Source organism: Oncorhynchus mykiss, chromosome 11 (genome assembly GCF_057628025.1).
Source record: "Oncorhynchus mykiss isolate SJ-2025 chromosome 11, ASM5762802v1, whole genome shotgun sequence".
Taxonomy (NCBI): Eukaryota; Metazoa; Chordata; class Actinopteri; order Salmoniformes; family Salmonidae; genus Oncorhynchus; species Oncorhynchus mykiss.
Window position 1 is genome coordinate 27,242,501 of NC_143032.1, and position 16,154 is coordinate 27,258,654.

The 16,154-nt window shown below is 46.7% G+C and overlaps 1 protein-coding gene across 4 annotated transcripts in view; it reads right to left on the minus strand.

Moving 5' to 3' along the window:
- Positions 1–16,154, minus strand: part of mpp7a (MAGUK p55 scaffold protein 7a) — a 304,718-nt gene that overhangs the window by 14,677 nt on the left and 273,887 nt on the right. For all 4 annotated transcript variants that reach the window (XM_036935252.2, XM_036935250.2, XM_090189801.1 and 1 more), the window contains 2 exons: positions 10,315–10,395; positions 6,721–6,814 (listed from right to left, as the gene is read on the minus strand). In XM_036935252.2, coding sequence (XP_036791147.2) covers positions 6,721–6,814; positions 10,315–10,395 — 175 coding nt within the window. The remainder of the gene's footprint in view (positions 1–6,720; positions 6,815–10,314; positions 10,396–16,154) is intronic.

The following is a 16,154-nucleotide window of genomic DNA, read 5'->3' on the forward strand; positions in this document are numbered from 1 at the left end:
TTGTTGTGACTGTGGGAACGGATGCAGACAGTATGTATTTGACGTGGTGTGTTTTAGTTGTTGTGACTGTTGGAATGGATGCAGACAGTATGTATTTGACGTGGTGTGTTTTAGTTGTTGTGACTGTGGGAACGGATGCAGACAGTATGTATTTGACGTGGTGTGTTTTAGTTGTTGTGACTGTGGGAACGGATGCAGACAGTATGTATTTAACTGGTGTGTTTTAGTTGTTGTGACTGTAGGAACGGATGCAGACAGTATGTATTTGACGTGGTGTGTTTTAGTTGTTGTGACTGTGGGAATGGATGCAGACAGTATGTATTTGACGTGGTGTGTTTTAGTTGTTGTGACTGTGGGAATGGATGCAGACAGTATGTATTTGACGTGGTGTGTTTTAGTTGTTGTGACTGTGGGAACGGATGCAGACAGTATGTATTTGACGTGGTGTGTTTTAGTTGTTGTGACTGTGGGAACGGATGCAGACAGTATGTATTTAACTGGTGTGTTTTAGTTGTTGTGACTGTAGGAACAGATGCAGACAGTATGTATTTGACGTGGTGTGTTTTAGTTGTTGTGACTGTGGGAACGGATGCAGACAGTATGTATTTGACGTGGTGTGTTTTAGTTGTTGTGACTGTGGGAACGGATGCAGACAGTATGTATTTGACGTGGTGTGTTTTAGTTGTTGTGACTGTAGGAACGGATGCAGACAGTATGTATTTGACGTGGTGTGTTTTAGTTGTTGTGACTGTGGGAACGGATGCAGACAGTATGTATTTGACGTGGTGTGTTTTAGTTGTTGTGACTGTGGGAACGGATGCAGACAGTATGTATTTGACGTGGTGTGTTTTAGTTGTTGTGACTGTAGGAACGGATGCAGACAGTATGTATTTGACGTGGTGTGTTTTAGTTGTTGTGACTGTGGGAACGGATGCAGACAGTATGTATTTGACGTGGTGTGTTTTAGTTGTTGTGACTGTGAGAATGGATGCAGACAGTATGCATTTAACTGGTGTGTTTTAGTTGTTGTGACTGTAGGAACGGATGCAGACAGTATGTATTTGACGTGGTGTGTTTTAGTTGTTGTGACTGTAGGAACGGATGCAGACAGTATGTATTTGACGTGGTGTGTTTTAGTTGTTGTGACTGTGGGAACGGATGCAGACAGTATGTATTTGACGTGGTGTGTTTTAGTTGTTGTGACTGTGGGAATGGATGCAGACAGTATGTATTTGACGTGGTGTGTTTTAGTTGTTGTGACTGTGGGAACGGATGCAGACAGTATGTATTTGACGTGGTGTGTTTTAGTTGTTGTGACTGTAGGAACGGATGCAGACAGTATGTATTTGACGTGGTGTGTTTTAGTTGTTGTGACTGTGGGAACGGATGCAGACAGTATGTATTTGACGTGGTGTGTTTTAGTTGTTGTGACTATGGGAATGGATGCAGACAGTATGTATTTGACGTGGTGTGTTTTAGTTGTTGTGACTGTGGGAACGGATGCAGACAGTATGTATTTGACGTGGTGTGTTTTAGTTGTTGTGACTGTTGGAACGGATGCAGACAGTATGTATTTGACGTGGTGTGTTTTAGTTGTTGTGACTGTGGGAACGGATGCAGACAGTATGTATTTGACGTGGTGTGTTTTAGTTGTTGTGACTGTAGGAACGGATGCAGACAGTATGTATTTGACGTGGTGTGTTTTAGTTGTTGTGACTGTGGGAACGGATGCAGACAGTATGTATTTGACGTGGTGTGTTTTAGTTGTTGTGACTGTGGGAACGGATGCAGACAGTATGTATTTGACGTGGTGTGTTTTAGTTGTTGTGACTGTAGGAACGGATGCAGACAGTATGTATTTGACGTGGTGTGTTTTAGTTGTTGTGACTGTGGGAACGGATGCAGACAGTATGTATTTGACGTGGTGTGTTTTAGTTGTTGTGACTGTGAGAATGGATGCAGACAGTATGTATTTGACGTGGTGTGTTTTAGTTGTTGTGACTGTGGGAACGGATGCAGACAGTATGTATTTAACTGGTGTGTTTTAGTTGTTGTGACTGTAGGAACGGATGCAGACAGTATGTATTTGACGTGGTGTGTTTTAGTTGTTGTGACTGTGGGAACGGATGCAGACAGTATGTATTTGACGTGGTGTGTTTTAGTTGTTGTGACTGTGAATGGATGCAGACAGTATGTATTTGACGTGGTGTGTTTTAGTTGTTGTGACTGTAGGAACGGATGCAGACAGTATGTATTTGACGTGGTGTGTTTTAGTTGTTGTGACTGTAGGAACGGATGCAGACAGTATGTATTTGACGTGGTGTGTTTTAGTTGTTGTGACTGTGGGAACGGATGCAGACAGTATGTATTTGACGTGGTGTGTTTTAGTTGTTGTGACTGTGGGAATGGATGCAGACAGTATGTATTTGACGTGGTGTGTTTTAGTTGTTGTGACTGTGGGAACGGAGGCAGACAGTATGTATTTGACGTGGTGTGTTTTAGTTGTTGTGACTGTAGGAATGGATGCAGACAGTATGTATTTGACGTGGTGTGTTTTAGTTGTTGTGACTGTAGGAATGGATGCAGACAGTATGTATTTGACGTGGTGTGTTTTAGTTGTTGTGACTGTGGGAATGGATGCAGACAGTATGTATTTGACGTGGTGTGTTTTAGTTGTTGTGACTGTGGGAACGGATGCAGACAGTATGTATTTGACGTGGTGTGTTTTAGTTGTTGTGACTGTGAGAATGGATGCAGACAGTATGTATTTGACGTGGTGTGTTTTAGTTGTTGTGACTGTGGGAACGGATGCAGACAGTATGTATTTGACGTGGTGTGTTTTAGTTGTTGTGACTGTGGGAATGGATGCAGACAGTATGTATTTGACGTGGTGTGTTTTAGTTGTTGTGACTGTAGGAATGGATGCAGACAGTATGTATTTGACGTGGTGTGTTTTAGTTGTTGTGACTGTGGGAATGGATGCAGACAGTATGTATTTGACGTGGTGTGTTTTAGTTGTTGTGACTGTAGGAACGGATGCAGACAGTATGTATTTGACGTGGTGTGTTTTAGTTGTTGTGACTGTAGGAATGGATGCAGACAGTATGTATTTGACGTGGTGTGTTTTAGTTGTTGTGACTGTGGGAATGGATGCAGACAGTATGTATTTGACGTGGTGTGTTTTAGTTGTTGTGACTGTGGGAATGGATGCAGACAGTATGTATTTGACGTGGTGTGTTTTAGTTGTTGTGACTGTAGGAACGGATGCAGACAGTATGTATTTGACATGGTGTGTTTTAGTTGTTGTGACTGTTGGAACGGATGCAGACAGTATGTATTTGACGTGGTGTGTTTTAGTTGTTGTGACTGTGGGAATGGATGCAGACAGTATGTATTTGACGTGGTGTGTTTTAGTTGTTGTGACTGTGGGAATGGATGCAGACAGTATGTATTTGACGTGGTGTGTTTTAGTTGTTGTGACTGTGGGAATGGATGCAGACAGTATGTATTTGACGTGGTGTGTTTTAGTTGTTGTGACTGTGGGAACGGATGCAGACAGTATGTATTTGACGTGGTGTGTTTTAGTTGTTGTGACTGTAGGAATGGATGCAGACAGTATGTATTTGACGTGGTGTGTTTTAGTTGTTGTGACTGTGGGAACGGATGCAGACAGTATGTATTTGACGTGGTGTGTTTTAGTTGTTGTGACTGTGGGAATGGATGCAGACAGTATGTATTTGACGTGGTGTGTTTTAGTTGTTGTGACTGTGGGAACGGATGCAGACAGTATGTATTTGACGTGGTGTGTTTTAGTTGTTGTGACTGTAGGAATGGATGCAGACAGTATGTATTTGACGTGGTGTGTTTTAGTTGTTGTGACTGTAGGAACGGATGCAGACAGTATGTATTTGACGTGGTGTGTTTTAGTTGTTGTGACTGTGGGAACGGATGCAGACAGTATGTATTTGACGTGGTGTGTTTTAGTTGTTGTGACTGTAGGAATGGATGCAGACAGTATGTATTTGACGTGGTGTGTTTTAGTTGTTGTGACTGTGGGAACGGATGCAGACAGTATGTATTTGACGTGGTGTGTTTTAGTTGTTGTGACTGTGAGAATGGATGCAGACAGTATGTATTTGACGTGGTGTGTTTTAGTTGTTGTGACTGTGAGAATGGATGCAGACAGTATGTATTTGACGTGGTGTGTTTTAGTTGTTGTGACTGTGAGAATGGATGCAGACAGTATGTATTTGACGTGGTGTGTTTTAGTTGTTGTGACTGTGGGAACGGATGCAGACAGTATGTATTTGACGTGGTGTGTTTTAGTTGTTGTGACTGTAGGAACGGATGCAGACAGTGTGTATTTGACGTGGTGTGTTTTAGTTGTTGTGACTGTGGGAACGGATGCAGACAGTATGTATTTGACGTGGTGTGTTTTAGTTGTTGTGACTGTAGGAATGGATGCAGACAGTATGTATTTGACGTGGTGTGTTTTAGTTGTTGTGACTATAGGAACGGATGCAGACAGTATGTATTTGACGTGGTGTGTTTTAGTTGTTGTGACTGTGGGAACGGATGCAGACAGTATGTATTTGACGTGGTGTGTTTTAGTTGTTGTGACTGTGGGAACGGATGCAGACAGTATGTATTTGACGTGGTGTGTTTTAGTTGTTGTGACTGTAGGAACGGATGCAGACAGTATGTATTTGACGTGGTGTGTTTTAGTTGTTGTGACTGTAGGAACGGATGCAGACAGTATGTATTTGACGTGGTGTGTTTTAGTTGTTGTGACTGTGGGAACGGATGCAGACAGTATGTATTTGACGTGGTGTGTTTTAGTTGTTGTGACTGTAGGAACGGATGCAGACAGTATGTATTTGACGTGGTGTGTTTTAGTTGTTGTGACTGTGAGAATGGATGCAGACAGTATGTATTTGACGTGGTGTGTTTTAGTTGTTGTGACTGTGGGAACGGATGCAGACAGTATGTATTTGACGTGGTGTGTTTTAGTTGTTGTGACTGTAGGAACGGATGCAGACAGTATGTATTTGACGTGGTGTGTTTTAGTTGTTGTGACTGTGGGAACGGATGCAGACAGTATGTATTTGACGTGGTGTGTTTTAGTTGTTGTGACTGTGGGAACGGATGCAGACAGTATGTATTTGACGTGGTGTGTTTTAGTTGTTGTGACTGTGGGAACGGATGCAGACAGTATGTATTTGACGTGGTGTGTTTTAGTCGTTGTGACTGTGAGAATGGATGCAGACAGTATGTATTTGACGTGGTGTGTTTTAGTCGTTGTGACTGTGAGAATGGATGCAGACAGTATGTATTTGACGTGGTGTGTTTTAGTCGTTGTGACTGTGGGAACGGAGGCAGACAGTATATATTTGACGTGGTGTGTTTTAGTTGTTGTGACTGTGGGAACGGATGCAGACAGTATGTATTTGACGTGGTGTGTTTTAGTTGTTGTGACTGTGGGAATGGATGCAGACAGTATGTATTTGACGTGGTGTGTTTTAGTTGTTGTGACTGTAGGAATGGATGCAGACAGTATGTATTTGACGTGGTGTGTTTTAGTTGTTGTGACTGTAGGAAGGGATGCAGACAGTATGTATTTGACGTGGTGTGTTTTAGTTGTTGTGACTGTAGGAACGGATGCAGACAGTATGTATTTGACGTGGTGTGTTTTAGTTGTTGTGACTGTGAGAACGGATGCAGACAGTATGTATTTGACGTGGTGTGTTTTAGTTGTTGTGACTGTGGGAACGGATGCAGACAGTATGTATTTGACGTGGTGTGTTTTAGTTGTTGTGACTGTAGGAACGGATGCAGACAGTATGTATTTGACGTGGTGTGTTTTAGTTGTTGTGACTGTGGGAATGGATGCAGACAGTATGTATTTGACGTGGTGTGTTTTAGTCGTTGTGACTGTGAGAATGGATGCAGACAGTATGTATTTGACGTGGTGTGTTTTAGTTGTTGTGACTGTAGGAACGGATGCAGACAGTATGTATTTGACGTGGTGTGTTTTAGTTGTTGTGACTGTGGGAACGGATGCAGACAGTATGTATTTGACGTGGTGTGTTTTAGTTGTTGTGACTGTGGGAATGGATGCAGACAGTATGTATTTGACGTGGTGTGTTTTAGTTGTTGTGACTGTAGGAACGGATGCAGACAGTATGTATTTGACGTGGTGTGTTTTAGTTGTTGTGACTGTAGGAATGGATGCAGACAGTATATATTTGACGTGGTGTGTTTTAGTTGTTGTGACTGTAGGAATGGATGCAGACAGTATATATTTGACGTGGTGTGTTTTAGTTGTTGTGACTGTAGGAATGGATGCAGACAGTATATATTTGACGTGGTGTGTTTTAGTTGTTGTGACTGTAGGAATGGATGCAGACAGTATATATTTGACGTGGTGTGTTTTAGTTGTTGTGACTGTAGGAATGGATGCAGACAGTATGTATTTGACGTGGTGTGTTTTAGTTGTTGTGACTGTAGGAATGGATGCAGACAGTATATATTTGACGTGGTGTGTTTTAGTTGTTGTGACTGTAGGAATGGATGCAGACAGTATATATTTGACGTGGTGTGTTTTAGTTGTTGTGACTGTAGGAATGGATGCAGACAGTATATATTTGACGTGGTGTGTCTTGTATCAGAGGTGGTATTAGTGCTGGTTAAAGATGACCGGCGTTTCAGGAGTGCACTTACTTGTTGTTGTGAATGTCCGTCTCAAATATATTTTTGGAGATAAAGTGATACTCCACCCCTTCATTCTCCTGGTTCCTCTTCGGCCTGCTGGTGTCTGTAGTAGACAGACAGACAGACAGAGAGAGAGACAGAGCGAGACAGACAGAGCGAGACAGACAGACAGAGCGAGACAGACAGAGTGAGACAGACAGAGAGAGACAGAGAGAGACAGACAGAGAGAGACAGACAGACAGAGAGAGACAGACAGAGAGAGACAGACAGAGAGACATCACTACTAATCCAGACATTCTGAGTCACAGTTCTAACAGGGATCATTCCTTATTAGCATCCCAGTATTTCCTCAGTAAAACACACAGCAGTGTTAGTGTTCAGAGCTAGGCCCTGTGCATGATGGAGACCCTCCAGTGGCCAGGGCACTACGAGAACAGACACTTAATGACATGCAGTAGTCAACGTTTACTGAGGAACATTCAATTTGGCACAGTCAGTAGTGTGCATGCACATACACAGGAGCAGTTCCATCAGATGGAGACTGAGAGGGTAACGTAATTGAGTTGGGTAACTCTCATTAAGATCCGTTTCGACATTTTCTTCCTCATAAACCTCTGCCGTTAAAAGGGCAACATGTGGAGGCAGCACAGTGTGTGTGTGTGTGTGTGTGTGCGCGTGTGTGAGCAGTGTGGCCAGGGTCGAGTTGATTTGCAAGGAGAGCGACAGGTCCCGCCGTGCCGTCTGCGGACATTGAACTGCCGCTTGTTAAATGAGAGATACAGAGGTCGGAGGTCAACTCCGTTACACTCTTCAGACAAATTGACCGCACACTCCTTCCAGCTCCAAAATAAACTATTAAACTTTTATCACCGTTCCTGCAACCGCCACACCAGGTTTACAGTTTCTTCCCCGATTTTATTTTCTAACTCTCCGTGTGACTGAGATGTGGCTATTTCTGGGATGTGGCCTCAGTCGTCGGAACAAAGTGTAGGGGCGTGGACTAACGAGTTCTTTTTCCACACTCTGTGTTTTTATGTGAGTGGCCAGTGGAGTTCACGGACGAACAAGTAAGTGATTTACTGGATCTTTAGCTCAGCTTGAAAACTGTAAATCCATCCTTCCCAAAAGAGAGGAAGACTGGACTCTGCAATGAATCAATTACTCATCAAGAAAATAGGCCTAGATCTTCAGCCACAGTTGGAAAAACTACGAGGCCAGACCGTCATGAGATATGTTATGTCTCGGAAGTCGTGATGAGTATTATACGCAACTGTACAAAAGAGTCCTTCACAACAACGATTCAGACTAATACAATGTATATATTATTTCGCATCTGCTCAATTGTATAGTAATTATTTACGGTGCAACAAAGGAATCTGAAATAAATGTCATTCCCCAATGATGGAAAATCTCTGTCAGTGAATCTGGTAGTGAAATCAAAATGTTTAACCCGTATCCATCCTAATGGCTTACTGCAATCCTGCTATTGTTACGGACTGGCAGGCTGAAGGATGGTTTACATTCTACACACACATGGAGGATATAAAAAATACCCTCATTCAGAACACAAGCCTTATGGTGCTCTTCAGAAATACGTTCCTCAAATTAACAAAAGGAGGTAACGCTTTTTTGGGGCTTTTAATCCGAAACAACAGCGAGTGTTATCTGTAAGGCCAACGTTGGCCGTGATCAAAATAAAAAGGAAGAGAGACACTGGTGTAACTACGTCGTCTATAAGAGGTCAGACATAGAACCATTTGTGAACAATTAACAGCAGGCGTTGTGGGAAAAAGGGATTTTAATACCGGTGACATTTCAAGTGGCAGACACAAAATGGGACACATCCATTATGCCATGCTGCATGTTACAAACATGGCAATTAATATCAACTGATTCCATTTATCCCTTCCTCCTCGCGCATTTCCCAGCAAGCCTGCGTCCTGCTTAAATACATAAATCAAACCAATTCATTTTTCCTAACACGTTGGCCTTGGTTCAGGCTTGTGGGCTCAGAAAGAGAATTTTGTTCCTCAACGCAAAAAAAATAAAATAAATAAAGTTACAAACCGAAAAACCTTGGCAGTGGTGTGAGTCTAAGTCATAACCAGCATTGGGGCTGGAAGGTGTTCAGAACTATGGCAAGCTGTCATTTAGTTCTTACAGACGGAGGGAGAGGAAGAAAGTGGTAAGGGAGCGTGGTCGGGGAGAGAGAGTTGGAGGTGGAGAGGGCAGGGGGGAAAGGAAGGGAGCGTGGTCGGGGAGAGAGAGTTGGAGGTGGAGAGGGCAGGGGGGAAAGGAAGGGAGCGTGGAGCTGGTGCCAAAACATGAGGCAGTGGAATGGCATTTCTTCAGGAGGTAGAAAATAAAGCAGTTCCTCCATCGCTCTGGGCCTGTCATGTGGCCCACGATAAACAGACAATTACACAGTCAGGAGGAGAACCCCTCCACTCGCCTGGGTCCAGTGTGTGTGTGTGTGTGTGTGTGTGTGTGTGTGTGTGTGTGTGTGAGGAGTGTGTGTCTGAGAGCAACGTCTTGATGCTAGTCACCCCCAGACAGCTCCGTGTTTGTGAGTGTGTGAGTGAGTGTGAGTCTATGCATGGGTCTATGGACCTTTACCAACACCCACGAAGGCAACAACAAAAAACTGGCAGCAGAAAGCTAAACATCATTTATCCAGGGTGATGAATGATTTCTTACCAGTTAAAATCACGGGGGGCATTTGGCCTCCGTTTAGTGACAATCTAACCTGGCACCTGATAGGTTTACATTTCTGTGCCCGTGTACAGCCAATCTGTTTTCAGTGTAAATCCAGACATTGTGTATGAGGGTTCAGCTCCCTGTGGGAATGCAGAGTGTACATCCCAAATGGCACCCTATTCCATATTGGATCTGTTCAAAAGAAGTGCACTACATAGGGGACTGGGTGTCATTTGGCATGCACCCAGAGTAACTGGTCTCCATAACCATCTGATACAGACCAGAGCTTCTACTATTTATTCATTACAAAGACAGGAGCATCCGTCCTGCTGAACACCTGACAAGAGTTCACCTAGTGTCTGTCTGCATGTCTGTCTGTCTCTTTCCTGTCTGTCCGTCTGTGGATTGTAGAGGAGACTGAGGAAACCAAATGTCTACTTCAGACCCTAAAAGCATCAATATAAGGATCAGAAACATATGGAGATGAGAGGAGGTTTAAACTCAGACTGACTACCCCCTAACACAGTCCACGACTCCCTCCTGATCTGGGAGAGAGGTTCAGTCTCCATTAGACACACACCCGCTAACACAGTCCACGACTCCCTCCTGGTCTGGGAGAGGTTCAGTCTCCATTAGACACCCCCCCCCCCCCAACACAGTCCATAAACTCCCTCCTGGTCTGGGAGAGAAGTTCAGTCTCCATTGGACACACAGTCCACGACTCCCTCCTGGTCTGGGAGAGAGGTTCAGTCTCCATTAGACACACAGTCCACGACTCCCTCCTGGTCTGGGAGAGAGGTTCAGTCTCCATTAGACACACAGTCCACGACTCCCTCCTGGTCTGGGAGACAGGTTCAGTCTCCATTAGACACAGTCTGGTCTAGTGTACGGGTCAGGTAGACTTACGTGGCACGGTCACACTGAAGTGTTGGGGGTCAGAGATCAGCAGTTTCCTTTTCAGCTCATTCAGACCTACCCCTGTGGGACCTAGAGAGAGCGATAGAGAGAGAGTGAAAGCGAGAGAGAAAGTAGGACGGAGAGAGAGTTAAAGCATCATTAAAGCAACATCAGTCATGCATTCATCACCGCCTCCCCTTAACAAAGGTGGGCGAGGAGATAGAGGCCGGGCCAGAGGAGCAAGACAGTGTGGAGGCCAGGTCTGGTCCAGGATGGGACGCAGCAGAGCGGAATTGTTTCCATCCCATACGCCAATGAGAGACACTGATAAATGTGTGATGGTGTTTACAGACCCAGGCACACACACACAAGTGCATACACACACACAAACACACACACCTTGGCTAAGTCCATCCATGCTTGGAACTGAGAGGGCCAGACTGTGAAAGTCACTGACTGAGACCTCTGTGCTCTCACTACTGTAAATATGACTGAGGTGTAGTGAGAGGAGGAGAAAAGGAGGAGAGGAGTGAGGGAGAGGTAGAGGTAGGGGAGTGGGAGGGAGGAGGAGAGGAGTGAGGGAGTGGGAGGAGGAAGGGAGTGGGAGGGAGGAGGGGAGGAGTGAGGGAGTGGGAGGAGAAGAGGAGTGAGGGAGTGAGGGAGTGAGAGGAGGAGAGGAGTGAGGGAGTGAGAGGAGGAGAAAAGGAGGAGAGGAGTCAGGGAGTGGGAGGAGGAGAGGAGTGAGAGAAGTGAGGGAGTGGGAGGAGGAGATGAGTGAGGGAGTGGGAGGAGGAGGGGAGAGGGAGGAGGAGAGGAGTGAGGGAGGAGGAGAAAAGGAGGAGATGAGTGAGGGAGTGAGAGGAGGAGGAGTGAGAGGAGGAGGAAAGGATATGAGGGAGGGAGTGAGAGGAGGTAGAGGAGTGAGGGAGTGGGAGGAGGAGAGGAGTGGGAGGAGGAGAAGAGTGGGAGGAGGAGAAGAGTGGGAGGAGGAGAAGAGTGGGAGGAGAAGAGGATTGAGGAGTGGGAGGAGGAGGGGACTGGGAGGAGGAGAAGAGTGGGAGGAGAGGAGTGAGGGAGTGGGAGGAGGAGAGGAGTGAGACGGTGGTGGAGGAGAGGAGTGAGGGAGTGGGAGGAGGAGAGGGGTGAGACGGTGGTGGAGGAGAGGAGTGAGACGGTGGTGGAGGAGAGGAGTGAGGGAGTGGGAGGAGGAGAGGAGTGAGGGAGTGGGAGGAGGAGAGGAGTGAGATGGTGGTGGAGGAGAGGAGTGAGATGGTGGTGGAGGAGAGGAGTGAGGGAGTGGGAGGAGGAGAGGAGTGAGACGGTGGTGGAGGAGAGGAGTGAGGGAGTGGGAGGAGGAGAGGAGTGAGGGAGTGGGAGGAGGAGAGGAGTGAGATGGTGGTGGAGGAGAGGAGTGAGATGGTGGTGGAGGAGAGGAGTGAGGGAGTGGGAGGAGGAGAGGAGTGAGACGGTGGTGGAGGAGAGGAGTGAGGGAGTGGGAGGAGGAGAAAGGGAGGAGGGGAATGAGGGAGTGGGAGGAGGAGAAAGGGAGGAGAGGAGTGAGGGAGTGGGAGGAGGAGAAAGGGAGGAGAGGAGTGAGGGAGTGGGAGGAGGAGAAAGGGAGGAGAGGAGTGAGGGAGTGGGAGGAGGAGAAAGGGAGGAGAGGAGTGAGGGAGTGGGAGGAGGAGAAAAGGAGGAGAGGAGTGAGGGAGTGGGAGGAGGAGAGGAGTGAGGGAGTGGGAGGAGTGCAGCACCAACAGGCCTAAAGAGCACTTTGTTGTGTTTCCCTGAACAGCCTGAAAAATCAACAAGGATCCATCTCAGTGGGCAGCTGGGTTTTCCATCACATCTACTGGAGGGAGGGGGGAGAGGGAGAGAGAGGGAGAAGTAATGCGCTATTGATAGGTCTGCGGCTCGAGATCCTTGCAACTTTTCCAAAACACAAACGCTGGCGCTCCCTCCTCTCCCCTCTCCCAGGCTCTCCCCTCTCCCAGCCCCCCCCCCCGTCTCCAGCCAGAAACCTATAGCATATAACATCAGCAGGAGTGACCAGGCTGATATATGAGGCTAATTTAAACTGACTTTGTATCGATGTCTTCAAGTAGTGTGGACAAGAATCAATTACGGAAGTACAAGGTTCCACGCCCCTGGTTCTAGAAGCGTTACAGCGGCAGGAAGCCCCACAGCTCCCGACAATCTGCCTGTAGAATGGCAAAAAGGCAGGGTTGATGGAATTCCTGACATGCTTGTCGTTCTGGACAGGCGCTACGAATGCATCGGGCCCTATTGGAAATTAATTTTTGCAGGCAAATGTGTCTAGCAGGCCGCCATCTACAACAAATGGACATTGAGTTCACTCAGTGGTGTGGAGGAGTTGGAAAAAGAGGGAGGTTTGGGTTATAAGCGGAGGTTGAACACAAATGCTGTACTGTTAGACATTAGTCATCATGTCTGTCTGTCTGTCTGTCCTATCTGGTGTGTTCACCTTTCACCTCCTGTCCGTCCTTTCAGAGAGATTTTAAGCTGCTCTGATAAACAGGTGTGAACAAAGACTGCCTTTAAGTGTGTGTGTGTGAGATAGGAACAGAGAGAGAGAGCAGAGTCTCTTCCTGAAGGATAAAGTCTCTCTCCAGGACAAGTACACACACACGCGCGTGCCATTTGAGACAGCCCTACAGCAGTTTAGCGCTCGGCCACACATGTCCTCTCCATCACAAGGTCCCTGTAAGTGATAAAAACTGTTTCCTCAGCACATTCAGTGTCCTCCACTCTCCATGTAAAAAAAGACCCCAAAAAATGTGGGGGGAAAAGCGAACTGCGGTCGCCGTCTCACATAAACAGCACATGGCCGCGTGAAGACAGCAATCAATCTTTCAGGAGAGTTTTCAGAGAACAAGTCCAAATGGGGTCTTGACCCTCTCCTCCGTGTTGATTTATTAAGATCAGGAAACGGATTTCACTTTTAAAATGTGTTTCGAGAGACCACAAGGAATGTGACTGTGCTGTTTAAAGAAGGACGTGCGTGTCAGCGGTGCTCCAGCGTGTTGTTGTAGGTGTTAAAGGCGCTGGAGCGAAGTAACATCAAGACAGAGGAGCAGGCTGCTCCCAGCCACAAGTCTAGTGGCCTAAATGGCACCCTATTCCCTTCATAGTGCACTACTTTACACCGCACTACTTCACACCAGGCACCATAGGGAATAGTTTTTAGTTCAAGCACGTTGTTTGTCGGGAGGCAGAGCGGAGCAGCCGTTTCAGTGGTTGTTGGCCCTTCTTCCCGGCGGCGTCAGGCCCAGCCACGAGCACCTCGCCGTGGGATGACAAACGGCTCACGCTCCCTTACACTTTTACAGCTCTCATTAAACTATTCTCACCTTCTACATCGTTCCCTCGCCAGCAGGCGTTCTCTCGGTCTCGCTCTTTCTCTGGCTGTGTCCTAAATGTCACACTTTGCCCTATATAGTGCTACTGGGCACTGTCAAAAGTAGTGCACTACAGAGGGAAGGGAATAAGGTGCCATTTGGGACTCAGCCTCTCCCTACCTCTGCGTCTGATGTACGGTGGAGGACAACACACATGCTGCCTGTGAGGCCATATAACCTGGGGTAAAGAACACACTGGGGTGGGACGTTGTGAACTAGCAGAAACAAACAGACTTGTTCTTTTGTGCATTGTTTGTTTTTAACAATCTCCAATACAATGTTGACCTTATAAAACAAAATGGCATCATAAAAAAGCATATTTCTTTGCAACTGTTTCTGAATTATACTTGATTGGTAGTGTATTGTGTTATATTGAGTCTCTCTCCCTCCTCTGGGAGGGAGCGCGGTGTGGTGGGTCGGTGCTCTCTCCCTCCTCTGGGAGGGAGCGCGGTGTGGTGGGTCGGTGCTCTTGCCCTCCTCTCCTCAGGCAGGTTGCAGTGCCAGTAAAAGTGTCAGACTGCATTACTGCCCTCATTAGAGAAACAGCCTTTAATATCTGGAGCTTAATAACTTCCAGGCCAAACGCAGAGCACATCACATAGCGTTAGAGCTGAGGGGGAGAGGAGGGGCGATGTGGACGCTGTGAGTCCTATCCAACCTCCACCACCCAGCCAGCCAGACAAGGGTAACTTCAGCCTCCTCCAACCAGACCTTAACCCTGCACTGTTGAGTCCAACAAGGCTATGATAACAACTATATGTGGAACACTATCCTAAGGCCATTTCACCCTACTTTGAACCATGCCTGGAAACCAATACAAATTTATAAAAACAGATAAACATATTGTTTCATCTTTTGAAATCCGATCTCTCTGTGGTCCACATTCATTCTAATAAGAGTGAGAAGAGTACAGGGTCTACTTTGTTTGTTGGAGATCATTTTTACATTCCTTTTCATCCACGTAGATGGATAATCAACTAGAGGGACGTTGGACACTCCAGTGATCTTTGTTGTGTGTGTATGTGAGTGTTTGTGTGTGTATGCTGGTGTATGTGTGTGTATGCTGGTGTATGCTGGTGTATGTGTGTGTATGCTGGTGTATGTGGGTGTATGTGAGTGTATGTGAGTGTATGTCAAAATCAAATCAAATTTATTTTATATAGCCCTTCGTACATCAGCTGATATCTCAAAGTGCTGTACAGAAACCCAGCCTAAAACCCCAAACAGCAAGCAATGCAGGTGAAGAAGCACGGTGGCTAGGAAAAACTCCCTAGAAAGGCCAAAACCTAGGAAGAAACCTAGAGAGGAACCAGGCTATGTGGGGTGGCCAGTCCTCTTCTGGCTGTGCCGGGTGGAGATTATAACAAAACATGGTCAAGATGTTCAAATGTTCATAAATGACCAGCATGGTCGAATAATAATAAGGCAGAATAGTTGAAACTGGAGCAGCAGCACAGTCAGGTGGACTGGGGACAGCAAGGAGTCATCATGTCAGGTATTCCTGGGGCATGGTCCTAGGGCTCAGGTCCTCCGAGAGAGAGAAAGAAAGAGAGAATTAGAGAGAGCATATGTGGGATGGCCAGTCCTCTTCTGGCTGTGCCGGGTGGAGATTATAACAGAACATGGCCAAGATGTTCAAATGTTCATAAATGATCAGCATGGTCGAATAATAATAAGGCAGAACAGTTGAAACTGGAGCAGCAGCACAGCCAGGTGGACTGGGGACAGCAAGGAGTCATCATGTCATGTAGTCCTGGGGCATGGTCCTAGGGCTCAGGTCCTCCGAGAGAGAGAAAGAGAGAAGGAGAGAATTAGAGAACGCACACTTAGATTCACACAGGACACCGAATAGGACAGGAGAAGTACTCCAGATATAACAAACTGACCCTAGCCCCCCGACACATAAACTACTGCAGCATAAATACTGGAGGCTGAGACAGGAGGGGTCAGGAGACACTGTGGCCCACTCCGAGGACACCCCCGGACAGGGCCAAACAGGAAGGATATAACCCCACCCACTTTGCCAAAGCACAGCCCCCACACCACTAGAGGGATATCTTCAACCACCAACTTACCATCCTGAGACAAGGCTGAGTATAGCCCACAAAGACCTCCGCCACGGCACAACTTAAGGGGGGGGGGCGCCAACCCAGACAGGATGACCACATCAGTGACTCAACCCACTCAGGTGACGCACCTCCTCCAGGGACGGCATGAGAGAGCCCCAGTAAAGCCAGTGACTCAGCCCCTGTAATAGGGTTAGAGGCAGAGAATCCCAGTGGAAAGAGGGGAACCGGCCAGGCAGAGACAGCAAGGGTGGTTCGTTGCTCCAGAGCCTTTCCGTTCACCCTCTCACTCCTGGGCCAGACTACACTCAATCATATGACCCACTGAAGAGATGAGTCTTCAGTAGAGACTTAAAGGTTGAGACCG